At 44.1% G+C, this 12316-nt stretch overlaps 1 protein-coding gene across 1 annotated transcript; it reads left to right on the forward strand.

Moving 5' to 3' along the window:
• Window positions 1-6058: 6058 nt before the first annotated feature.
• On the forward strand, window positions 6059-6513 carry Mpc1l (mitochondrial pyruvate carrier 1 like). The gene has a single exon (XM_042683634.1). The coding sequence runs from the start codon at window positions 6121-6123 to the stop codon at window positions 6511-6513; it is 393 nt and encodes a 130-aa protein (XP_042539568.1). The 5' UTR covers window positions 6059-6120.
• The last annotated feature ends 5803 nt before the right edge of the window (window positions 6514-12316 follow it).

The raw sequence follows: 12316 nt of genomic DNA on the forward strand, positions 1-12316 counted from the left end.
TTTTTGAGTCCGGTCGTGGGGCCTGAACTCTGGCCCTGGGCGCTGTCCCTCAGCTCTTCAGCTCAAGGCTAGCGCTCTACCACTTGAGCCACAGCACCATTTCCAGCTTTTTTCTTTTTGCTTATGTGGTGCAGAGGAATCGAACCCAGGGCCTGGCACGCAAGGCAAGTGTTCTACCACTGAGCCACCTTCCCAGCCCCAAGTCTGAACATTTATATACTTAGGAAATACACACTGAGTCTTAAGAAATATTACGAGGGGTAGAGAGAAGAGCAAAGTGAATACAACAAAACACTAACAACTAGTGTATCTAGGGAAAGGAAATATGATGGAGTGGTTTTTGGACATTTTTTGCTTTATTGTTGCTGTTGTTATTATTGTTGTTTTTGCAGGCACTGTACTACTTGAGCCACAGTTCCATTTCTGGCTTTTTGTTGGTTAATTGGAGAGTCTCACAGACTTTCCTGCCTGGGCTGACTTCAAACCATGATCCTCAGATCTCAGCCTCTTGAGTAGCTAGGATTATAGGCATGAGCCACCAGCACCAGCACCTGACTCTCTTGTTTTGTCCTCAGTATACAGATGGTTCTAACTTTTCCACAAGCTTGAATCGATTTCTGAGTAAAAAGCTGAAAAGGACCACTGAAATGTAGTCTCACTGGAGACCCATGGAGGCCCACAGTTGTCCACGTTACATAGCACTTCATAGGGCCTGTGGCCAAGAATATGGATTAAAAGAAAGTGTTATGATAGGCCAGGTACTAGTGGCTCACGCCTGTAATCCTAGCTACTCAGGAAGCTGTGATCTGAGGATCACAGTTCAAAGCCCCCGGGGCAGGAAAGTCTGTGAGACTCTGATCTCCAATAAACCACCAGAAAACCAGAAGTGGTGCTGTGGCTCAAGTGGTCAAGCACTCACCTTGAGTTGAAGAGCTGAGGGACATACCCAGGCCCAGAGTTCAAGCCCATGACCAAAAAAAAAAAAATTATGTGTGTATGTGCATGTATACATGCTAGTCTTAGGTCTTGAACTCAGGGCCTGAGCACTGTCCCCTGAGCTATTTTGCTCAAGGCTAGCACTCTGCCACTTTGAGCCATAGCACCACTTTTGGTTTTCTGGTGGTTCGTTAGAGATGAGTCTCACGGACTTTTCTGCTTGGGCTGGCTTTGAACCACAATCCTCATATTTCAGTTTCCTGAGTAGCTAGGCTTACAGGCGTGAGCCAAAACCAGCAGTTGACACAAACATTTTGGTTTTATTTTTGCTGTTATTGTTTTGAGGTCATGAGGCTTGAACTCAGGGCCTGGGCACTGTCCCTGAGCTTTTTCAGCTCAAGGCTAATGCTCTACTACTTTGAGCCACAGCTCTGCTGAAGTAGAAAATCTTTTTTTTTTAACCCCCCCCCCTTTTTTTGCCAGTCCTGAGGCTTGAACTCAGGGCCTGGGCACTGTCCCTGAGCTTCTTTTTTTTCTTTTTGCTCAAGGCTAGCACTCTACCACTAGAGCCATAGCTTCACTTCCGCTTGTTCTATTTATGTGATACTGAGGAATCAAACCCAGGGCTTCATGCATGCTAGGCAAGCACTCTACCACTAAGCCACATTCCCAGGCCTGAAGTAGGAATCTCAATCTTCATTTCCTACGAATTCACTATGTCACAATGACAAATGTCATAATCTCTTAAAGACCTCATGCCTTCTTTGTCTTTTTTTTTTTTTTTGCCAGTTCTGGTGCTTGAACTCAGGGCCTGGGGCATTGTCCCTGAGCTTCTTTTGCTCAAGGCTAGCACTCTACCACTTGAGCCACAGTGCCACTTCTGGCTTTTTCTGTTTATGTGGTCCTGAAGAATCAAACCCAGGGCTTCATGCATACTAGGCAAGCGCTGTCCCACTAAGCCACATTCCCAGCCTTCATTATGCCTTCTTTGTCAAATGAGACGATTTGATTGGATGATGACAAAGACAACAATGACATTTCACTGGGCATTTTGCATCCATGTGCTGGGCACCTCATGACATTGCTTTAAGGGTGTAATACTTCCTTCCAAATCTGTGATATCCTTTCAACTCCAGTTCTGAAATGATGTGATTTCAAGTGATATGTATTTTCCAAAGATGGCTACACCAATAGTTCCCACCTCATATGCTCTTTGACCTGGAAAGTCTTCCCCTGGAGAGGTTAAGTCTATGTTCCCTCCCACTGAACTTGGGGGGACTTATACCTGTGGAAAAACGTGATAGTGTGTCAATTCTAAAGCTAAGTCATAAAAACCAATATTAGTTTTCTAGTGCACAATGAACTACCACAAACAGTGACTTAAAACAATATGCAGTTAGGAGTTTAGAAGTCTGTAGGTCAGCAGCCTGGACACAGCCTGAATGAAATGTGGGCATTAACTAGACTGAGTTCTCAGAGGGTTGGCTGAGGGGGAGATTTGCTTTCAAGTTTATTCGTGTTGTGAGTGGAATTTTCTTTATGGCCATCAGACTGAGGGCTCCAGACTGCCTGTTCTCATCATGTGACTACCCCCACCTTCAAAGCCAACTATAAACAATATCCTTCATAGCTGCGGGCTGGTAGCTCACGTCTGTAATCCTATCTACTCTCACCGAGGCTGAGATCTGAGGATCTCAGTTCTAAGCCAGCCTGAGCAGGTAAAGTCTATTGAAACTCTTATCTCCAATTAACTACCCAAAGAGCTGGAAGTGGAGATATGGTTCAAGTGGTAGAATGCTAGCCTTGAGCAAAAGAGCTCAGGGATAGTGTCAAGACCGAGTTCAAGCGCAGGATTGGGAGGTGTGTGTCTGTGCATGTGTGTATGCATGCATGCATGCGTGCGTGCATGAGAGCACACCTCCACACAGAGAATATCCCTCATATAAATCCATCTCTTCCTTTAGATCTCTGATTTCCTCTGCCTCTGACCTATAGACCTCGACTTAAATGGTTCATGTAAATCAGGTCAGGTCCATTTGGACAATCTCCCCGTCTTAAGTCGACCAATTTGAAGCCTCAGTTACATCAGCAGAATACCTTTGGCCATCATCAGAGTGATAGCTAATGATATTCATAGTTTCTGCTCACAGGCAAGGAAGGATTATACAAGGGCGAGGGTCATATTACAATTCTGACTCCCACAGAGCTTCTGCTTGATTCTTTTGTTCCATTTACTCTTTTCTTTTTGTTGTTGGTCCTGGGGCTTAAACTCAGCTGTCCCTGAGCTCCTTTGCTTAAAGTGAGCCCTCCACCACTTAGAGCCACAGCTCCGCTTCCTGTTTTCTGCTGGTTAATTGGGGGTGAGAGTCTTATGAACTTTGCTGCTCGGCCTGGTTTGGGACTGTCCTCATATCTCAGCCTTCGCGTAGCTAGGATTACAGATTTGAGCCACCAGCACCTAGCTTGTTACATTTGCTCTTGAGGCTCAGGTATCATGCCATGAGGAAGTTGGAGTAGCCTGTGGGACAACCCAATGGAGGGAAATAATCCTAGCCCAGTTCCCAGCCAACAACCAGCCTCAACTTGGCAGCCACATGAATGAGCCATTTTAAAGGCAGATCTTCCGGTTACAAGCGGAACCACCCTGCTGGTGATACGTGGAATGCATGAGTGATGCCATTAAGTCCTGCCCAATTGCAAATCGATGAGTACATAAAGGATTGTTGTTGTTCTAAGCCACTAGGTTTCTGGGTGATTTGTTACACAATCATGGGTAATCAAAACCAAGTAACAACCTATGAATTATGTACTGCGAGTACTGAAAGCTTCTTATACAAGGAGTAAAAGCTTATACTTTTTCTAGCATGGTGAGGTATCTGACATGTAGGCCTAAAATGTCATTCAATACATGCTTACTTAGTTCAAATTTATGCTGAATTGATTTACATTAATATACTAGCCATCCATATTTGGAATTTCAGTATTTTAAAAGTGTTATCTAAGTAATATGCCACTATCCTTTTGAGCAATGGCTTTCCTCTGTAAAACATTTAGGACAATGGACTTGGCTGTAAATCATTACGCAAAGTATTCCCATTTCAAGGCATATTCAATTACTTTTTTTTTTTTTGGTTGTGGGGCTTGAACTCTGGGCCTGGGCGCTGTCCCTGAGCTCTTCAGCTCAAGGTGAGCACTCTACCACTTGAGCCACAGCGCCACTTCTGATTTTCTGGTAGTTTATTGGAGATAAGGATCTGGCGGACTTTCTTGCCTGGGCTGGCTTTGAACTGAGATCCTCAGATTTCAGCCTCCTGAATAGCTAGGATTACAGCCCCAGAGCATATTCAATTACTTTTCAACAATTACTACTTTTGTTGGAAAAAGTAGTAAAGTAGGCAAATAATCACTAATTTTGTCATTAAGGAATTTTCACTCTCAGATTGTTAGATCTATTTGATGAAAGTCCTGGAGAATAGAATACCTTTACCCTCTCAAAGTGCTCCCTCCTTCCATATCTGTAGATTAGTGAGGGAAAAAAAACTACCTTTTGGCTGGGTGCCAGTGGCTCATACCCGTAATCCTAGCTACTCAAGAGGCTGAGATCTGAGGATCATAGTTCAAAGCCAGCCCAGGCAGGAAAGCCCAAGAAATTCTTATCTCCAATAAACCACCAGAAAACTGAAAATGGCCCTGTGATTAAAGTGGTAGAGTGCCTGCCTTGAGCTGAAGAGCTGAGGGACAGCGCCCAGGCCCAGAGGTCAAGCTCTACAACCACCACCACCACCACCAACAAACTACCTTTACGATGGACAAACCTGTCATACAGCTCTTCAACCAATTACCAAATTTACGTATAATGGAGCAAAGTGATAGGGAGTACCTCCCACTGTAATGCACTAAAGTCTAAAGTCATAGTACCTAAGGAGATGTTTTGTCAAAAGAAAAGAAATCTTTAAGCTGCTGGGTGCTGGTGGCTCATGCCTGTAATCCTAGCTATTCAGGAGGCTGAGATCTGAGGCTCGTGGTTTGAAGCCAGCCTAGACATGAAAGTCTATGAGACTTTTATTTCCAATTAACCACCTGAAAACCAGAAATGGAACTGTGGCTCAAAGTAGTACAGTACTAGCCTTGAGCAAAAAAGCTCAGGGACAGAGCCCAGGCCCTGAATTCAAGCCCTATGACAAAAACAAAAACAAAAACACCAGTTAACCTGAATATAACTATGGCAAAACAGACAAATCCAAATGGATACAATGAAAAGCTACTAGTTTGGATTTTTCAAAAATGTCATTATCAGAGAAAGTCTTCTAGATGAAATGAAATTGACCCAAGAAGTTAAAGAAATTTAAACTTTAGATCTTGAATCTTCTGCCTCCAAGAAGATCAGAGACAAAGACCAAAACCAAAGACCAAAGTGTGTGTGTGTATGGAGAGGGGAGAGACATCCCTCATAAAGCTATAAAATATGCAGTGTATATTAGATATGTGCTGAACGTAATTGTTAATTATATGAGAAGATTATTGTACTTTGATTAAGTAGGCAGTTGTCCTCGTTCTTAAGAGACAAATGCTAAAATAGTTTGGGGGTGAAATGTCACTATGTCACCAAGTAACAGATGACTTGTGTAAGGACTACAATTGTGTATGTGGTTGAGGAATTATGAATCAACATCTAGTCAGAGACTGGGCAAAATCAGGAGTTTCTTCTGCACAGTTGGACTCTCACCTCTCTGGGTGGTAAATGATGCCCTGAGTGCTTTATGATGGCCAATAGTCCGTGGGAAAGGAGAGGCTGTGGTTCCAACTCTGGCAGAGGGATAATTACACAGGCATGCATGTACACAGGCTGTGGGTACTTTTTGCAAGGGTGAAACCCTGTCCTTCCATGCCAAAAGGCATACTACCACTGCTTGTGTGAGCTGATACACTTTACAGCAGCCATGAGAAGGCGAGAGGCCAGAAGCATGTCCTATGCCACAGCAGCACGTGCGGCCTGATGCGCTTTACGGCAGACACGCGCAGGCGCCTGATGCCCCAGCACGTGAGGCCCGATGCACTTTTCGGCAAAGCTCCGTGAAGGTGCAAGGTTAAGGTACGTCATTGTCAGCTGTGGGGTCAAGGTTCTGCATTCTAGTCCCGAGGTAGCCAGCGGTTGGGCGGTGGCATTCCTACTAGCCGGCGACCATGGCGGCGATCGTAGCGTTATTTCGAAAGATGAAAGACTATGTGACGACCAAGGAGTTCCGGGAATACCTGACCAGCACGCACTTCTGGGGTCCTGTGGCCAACTGGGGCCTTCCACTGGCAGCCATTAAAGACACCAAGGCGCCTCCTGACATCATCAGCGGCCGAATGACCACAGCGCTCATCTTCTACTCGACAGCCTTCATGCGCTTCGCCTACCGTGTACAACCTCGAAACTACCTGCTGCTGGCGTGCCACGCCACCAACGTAGTGGCACAAAGTGTGCAGGCCACCCGCTACGTACGCTTCCACTACGGCGGTGGCCGCGGGGCCCATGGGTCTTCTGGAGCAGCCACCATCCCCAGTTTGAAGCTGTCCCCGAAACCACGTTAATGGGTGGATACCTGATCGCCAGTCTTCACAGTTTTGCAAGCACTGAACTCCATTCCATTGGAAGAAAGATCAAGGAAGACTTGGCTTTGACTCTCAATCAGTGCGAACCTGACTTTAAAAACCTGCAGTTTGGTTAACAATAATAAATTAAAAAAAAAAAACATCAAATTGAAATCTCTTTTGAGTGTTGCCTGTATCTTAAACTGGGGTGGGGTGGGGGGCTGTGTTCTGGGTAGGGGGGAGGATTGATGGGTCTCTCATCACAAAACCTGTCAATTGAGGGTTACAGGAGGGAGGGTTCTTTGTTTTAATGAAAAAGACTTGACATTATTGCCCAACCTCTAACCCTTTTGGTAGTCTTTCATAAGCTCTCTGAGGAACATGTTTTTGTTGCTTGTTTTAGGTGTCCAGGGCAAATAAGGGGATTTTTATGTTGCACATGACCTTTAAATTTTTGTACAATCACACATGTCCACACCAAAAGAGGCCCTGCAGCTGTTTGTGTGGAGGGGAAATGTTTCAAAGTGGGCTTAAATGAATACAGTGAAACCCAGTGTGGATCTTTTTAAAAAAAAATAATTTACTTTGTTATTATAGAGGTGATGTACAGAGGGATACAGTGTGGACTTTTAAGGAATACTTATTACAAGAATCCACGGTGACCACGAACAATTAAGAATCTTCCATGGTAGCTGTGATAACTCAGGATAGTTTGTCAACCCTGGGTTCTAGGTAAATAGAAAGTGAAAAAAATAAAATGACAACATTATCTTTCTTCCTTTCCTCCTGAAAAATGCTATAGCAGTTTATAAAAGTAAGGGTTGGGGAAGTGAGAGTCAATAGTAGTAGCTGAGTCTCCCCCTAGATATTGACTTTTCCTAAAGCTAGGCAGCATGAGAAGAGGGCAAACAAGGGTGGGGGTTGGCAGGGGAGGCCTTACGTCCTCTAAAGTTTGACTCCCACATTTCCCCTGCCTTTCCCTCTGGAATATCTGGCCAGTACAGTGTGGTTATAGGAGGAACCCAGTGGATAAGAAGCACTTAAACATGTTTTTTGATCCTGATTTTAAACACAAATTGAGAACAACTCTGAAAGGTACTGAAGACATCAGCTATTGGCTAAGGCGGACACATCAGTGGAACTCTGGAAGAATCTTCATCTTCTGTGACATCAAGGCATCGGTCCTCTTTGTAGGGAGTCTTATAAAGGGGGTGGGGCATAGGAACAAACTATGGCATAGTCTAGTCTACATAGCTATTGCTGTGTAACTCCTCACCACCCGGCACAAGCTTAAAATAAGAAAATACTGTCACACAATTTCTGAGGTTCAGGAATCTAGGGTTCCAGTTTCTGAAGATTTGGCTAGGGGTGAAAGATCCACTTCCGGGCTCACAATTGTTTCTAAGAGGCTTCGGCTCATCCTGCGGGCCTCTCCATAGAGCTACCCTTGACTTGACATGACAACCTCTCCTACCCCCCCACTCAAGAGAGAACCTAAGATGGTAGTTCTAGGGTTTGGGTGGGTTTTTTTTTAAGCTTAATTGTGGAAATGACACACCCCCCTTATACTATGTCCAACCCTAGTGGAAGACAATATGAGGCAAGGATCAGGGGCCACCTTGGAAGCTGGCTACTTATTACATATAGTTCTGAAATAAGAACTGTCATGGCTTTCTGATAGTCAGTATAAAGTCATAAAACATGTAAGATCATTGTCCCCCTCCCTAAAAAGATGACACAAAATGTGACATTAACCCAATGAGCTCCCTTCCCAGATTTTAGCCCTCTCCTTCCCCTCTGCACAGCTTGGCATGCTCCCTTCCTAGGCAACACTAGGCCCATTTAATAAAGGCAGTAAATAATCAGCCTCCAACCCCCTTTACCTTGGGATGGCACTTCTCTGGGGCAGTTACCACCATATAAGGCAACAAGAGCCCCTTAGAGTGACCTTCAGGTCTGGGCAGCTGCAGGACCCCTTATCTAGTCTGCCATGATGAAGCCCCTGGACCTCATGTCAACACCAGGGCCTCCGCCTCCTAGCCCCTTCTAGCCCTTCCTAAACCTCCTAGCTTATATAGGTCACTTCAGACAATAGCCAGTGCTTCTTCTCACTTCTCCCTTGTGAGAAGGGGTCTTGTCAGCCACTTTCCTGGCAATAAACCTTTGTTCTCTGTACCTGGATGTCTGCATGGTTTTCTGGCAAGGTCTACAATACTCTCACAGTGACAGTTGTATAGTCATTACAAGTTTCTGGAAGCTAATAGCAGCTCTTAGTATCTTAGATAATTCACACTATAATTCAACAATAAAAATCAATTCTTAGCCAAGGTGCCAGTGGCTCATGCCTATAATCCTAGCTATTCAGGAGGCTGAGAACTGAGAATCAAGGTTTGAAGCCAGCCCAGACAGAAAAGTCTGTGAAACTCTTATCTCCAATGAACAATAAAAAAAGCTGGAACTAGAGCAGTGGTTCAAATGATAGAGTATGAGCTTTGAGGGGAAAAAAACAACTCAGGGACAATGCCCAGACCCTGAATTCAAGCCCTAGAACCAGCAAACACTAAAAAACAAAAAAACCTATGGGCTAGGAAGGTGGCTCAGTGGTAGAGCGTTTGCCTTGCATGCATGAGGCCCTGGGTTCGATTCCTCAGCACCACATAAGCAAAAAGAAAAAAGCCGGAAGTGGCACTGTGGCTCAAGTGGTAGAGTGCTCGCCTTGAGCTGAAGAGCTGAGGGACAGCGCCCAAGCCCAGAGTTCAGGCCCCACAACCGGATCCCCCCCCCAAAAAACCTAAGTTAGGAAATGAATAATAAAGATTTTTTAATTGATTTACTTTATTGTTATTATAGAGGTGATGTACAGAGGGATTACAATTTACATGTGTGTCTTCTAATCCCTCACTCTCTCCTAGCCCCTCCCTCCCATCTCCACCCACGAGTTGTATAGTACACTTTCACCAGTGTCCAGTGAGCTCCACTGCTGCACTTTTCACCATTTTCCCCTGGAGTTCTGTACCCTTCCTCCAACCCTCCTGAAGATACACACTTGAATACACCATACATAAGGAAAAGAACACAGAATCATCACAAAAATTAACATAAAAAGAGAGGTCTCTTGTTTCCATATCTTTAAGCATATATATATTTTTATGGAAATATGAAGAGGTACACAGGCATTGTACCTTTGTGTGTCTCTCTTAAGAGTATCCTCTTGGCTGAGGATGTAGCTTAGTGGTAGAGTGCTTGCCTAGCATGCATGAAGCCCTGGGTTTGATTCCTTAGTACCGTATCAACAGAAAAATAGCTGGCAGAGGTGTTGTGGCTCAAGAGGTAGAGTGCTAGCCTTGAGCAAAAGGAACTCAGGGACAGTGTCCAGGCCCCGAGTTCAAGCCCCAGGACTGGCAAAAAAAAAAAAAAAGAGTATCCTCTATTATTCTCACTGTGTGAGAGTTTTAAGAATCCTCTATAATTTATCATATCCCACTGTATTGTAAATCTGATTTCCACATATCAGAGAGAACATGTCGTTTGTTACAACCAATCTGGAGAGCAGTCTGGAGGTTCTCAAAAAACTAAACACAGACCTTCCCTATAAGCCAGCTATACTACTCCTGGGTATCTATCCTGAGCATCAAGAGCTAGGATATGATAAGGACACCTGCACATCCATGTTCATTGCTGCACTATTCACAATAGCCAAACCTAGAAACAGCCTAGAGGTCCCACAATCGATGAACGGATCCAAAAAATGTGGTACCTATACACAGAGCCATTAGAAAGAATAAAATAATTCATTTGTAGGGAAATGGATGGAACTAGAACAAATCATGTTAAGTGAGGTAAGATTTTTATTTTAAAAATTAAAATATTTTTTCACTTAGGTATTATATGAATTGACATTTTCCAGCATGTCCTACAAAATGTAGTTTGTAATTTGAATATATTTCAGTAAAAGGCCAGCAGTGTCTGTTGAAGACATTTCAGAGCAGGTAGCTTTCTAATTAACCGGCAAGGTTAACCTGCTGATAATTTCCTATTAGTCTACATTTATAATTTAGAGATCAAAATGATTACAGAAAATCTCTAAGACTCCCAGCACCTCCAGTCTAACACAGTGCTGCACTTGCCCACTTCATTCCTATCGTGTCCACTCAACTAGGAAAACTAGCCCTGTGATGCCTAGAATATTAGTGTTTAAATCCACACTAGTAATTAACACTTTAACCAAAATGAGCCTTTTGAATAATTAAGGTAATAATCACTTCATAATCCCCCAAATTCTCAAACATAATCCTTTCAGACCAGGGTAATTTAAAGTTGTCTACGGATTTTGGCTGCTGCTTTTTTTTTTTTTTTTTTGCCAGTCTTGGGGCTTAAACTCAGGGCTTGGGTGCTGTCCCTGAGCCTCTTTATCCTCAAGGCTAGTGCTCTAAGTCTTGAGCCACAGTGTCACTTTTGGCTTTTTTTTGGGGGGGGGGGGACTAGTCATGGGGGGGGCCTGAACTCTGGGCCTCGGTGCTGTCCCTCAACTCTTCAGCTCAAGGCTAGCACTCTACCACTTGAGCCATAGCTCCACTTACAGCTTTTTTTCTTTTTTTTTTTTGCTTATGTGGTGCTGGGGAATCGAACCCAGGGCCTCAGGCATGCAAGGCAAGCGCTCTACCACTGAGCCACCTTCCCAGCTCCACTTTTGGCTTTTTTGGTAATTTATTGGAGATAGGAGTCTGACAGAGTTTCCTGCCTGGGCTGGCTTTCAACCGTGATCCTCAGATCTCAGCCTTCTGAGTAGGCTAGGATTATAGGTGTGAACCACTGGCACCCGGCTTTTTTTTTTGGCCAGTCCTGAGGCTTGAACTGGGTGCTGTCCTTGAGCTCCTTTTGTTCAAGGCTAGCACTTTACCACTTCAGCCACAACACCTCTTCTGCTTGTTTTGTGATTTAATTGGCGATAAAAGTCTCACAGACTTTCCTGACTGGTCTGGCTATGAACTGTCATCCTCAGATCTCAGCCTCCTGAGAAGCTAAGATTACAGGGAAGAGCCACTGGCACTCAGCTTGGCTTCTACTTTATGATGCAGTTACATTTTCTTGGTGGAGCTAGTTTTTTAGAAGTACTGGTCATAAACACTTATTTTCCAAAATTCAGGTAGCTCTTTGTGTGTGTGTGTGTGTGTGTGTGTGTGTGTGTGTGTGCGTTTGTGTGTTGAAGCTTGAACTCAAGGCCTAGGCATTGTCCCTTAGCTTTTTTTGTTCAGGGCCAGCATTCTACCACTTGAAACACAGTTACATGTCCAGGTTTTTGGTCTCATACTTTCCTGCCTGGCTGGCTTTGAGCAGTGATCTTCAGATCTCAAGCCTCCTGAGTAGCTAGGATTACAGGCATGAGCCGCCCACACTGAGCTTCAGGTGTTGTTTTTTTTTAATTGAGTTTAATAGGTCACATCTTCCTCTAGTTCTCTATGTCGCCTGGTAAATAGACTAAAGGCAAAAAGACCCACTTTATCTTTGCAACTCTAATGCTGAAGTCATTTTTCTCTTTGAATTCTTTCAAAACTATGAAGCACATGCTGTGTCTCCAGGAAAGGAAACTCTTTCCGGGCTCTTCCCATGACCCTGCAGATAGATCCCCAAGTGCCCTTGGAGGCAGAGCTACAAAAAGAAAGCTGCAACAAAACCCAGGACATAGGACACGGATGCTATGCCAGTTCTATTTTCATGGCTTAGTACTCTTTTATTATTTTTCAAATTAGTATTCTTCATTAAAAAAATTCAAAATGCACATGTACATTTTTGTTGCACAAAT

Source organism: Dipodomys spectabilis, unplaced genomic scaffold, assembly GCF_019054845.1.
Source record: "Dipodomys spectabilis isolate Male_0828 unplaced genomic scaffold, ASM1905484v1 ptg000082l, whole genome shotgun sequence".
NCBI lineage: Eukaryota > Metazoa > Chordata > Mammalia > Rodentia > Heteromyidae > Dipodomys > Dipodomys spectabilis.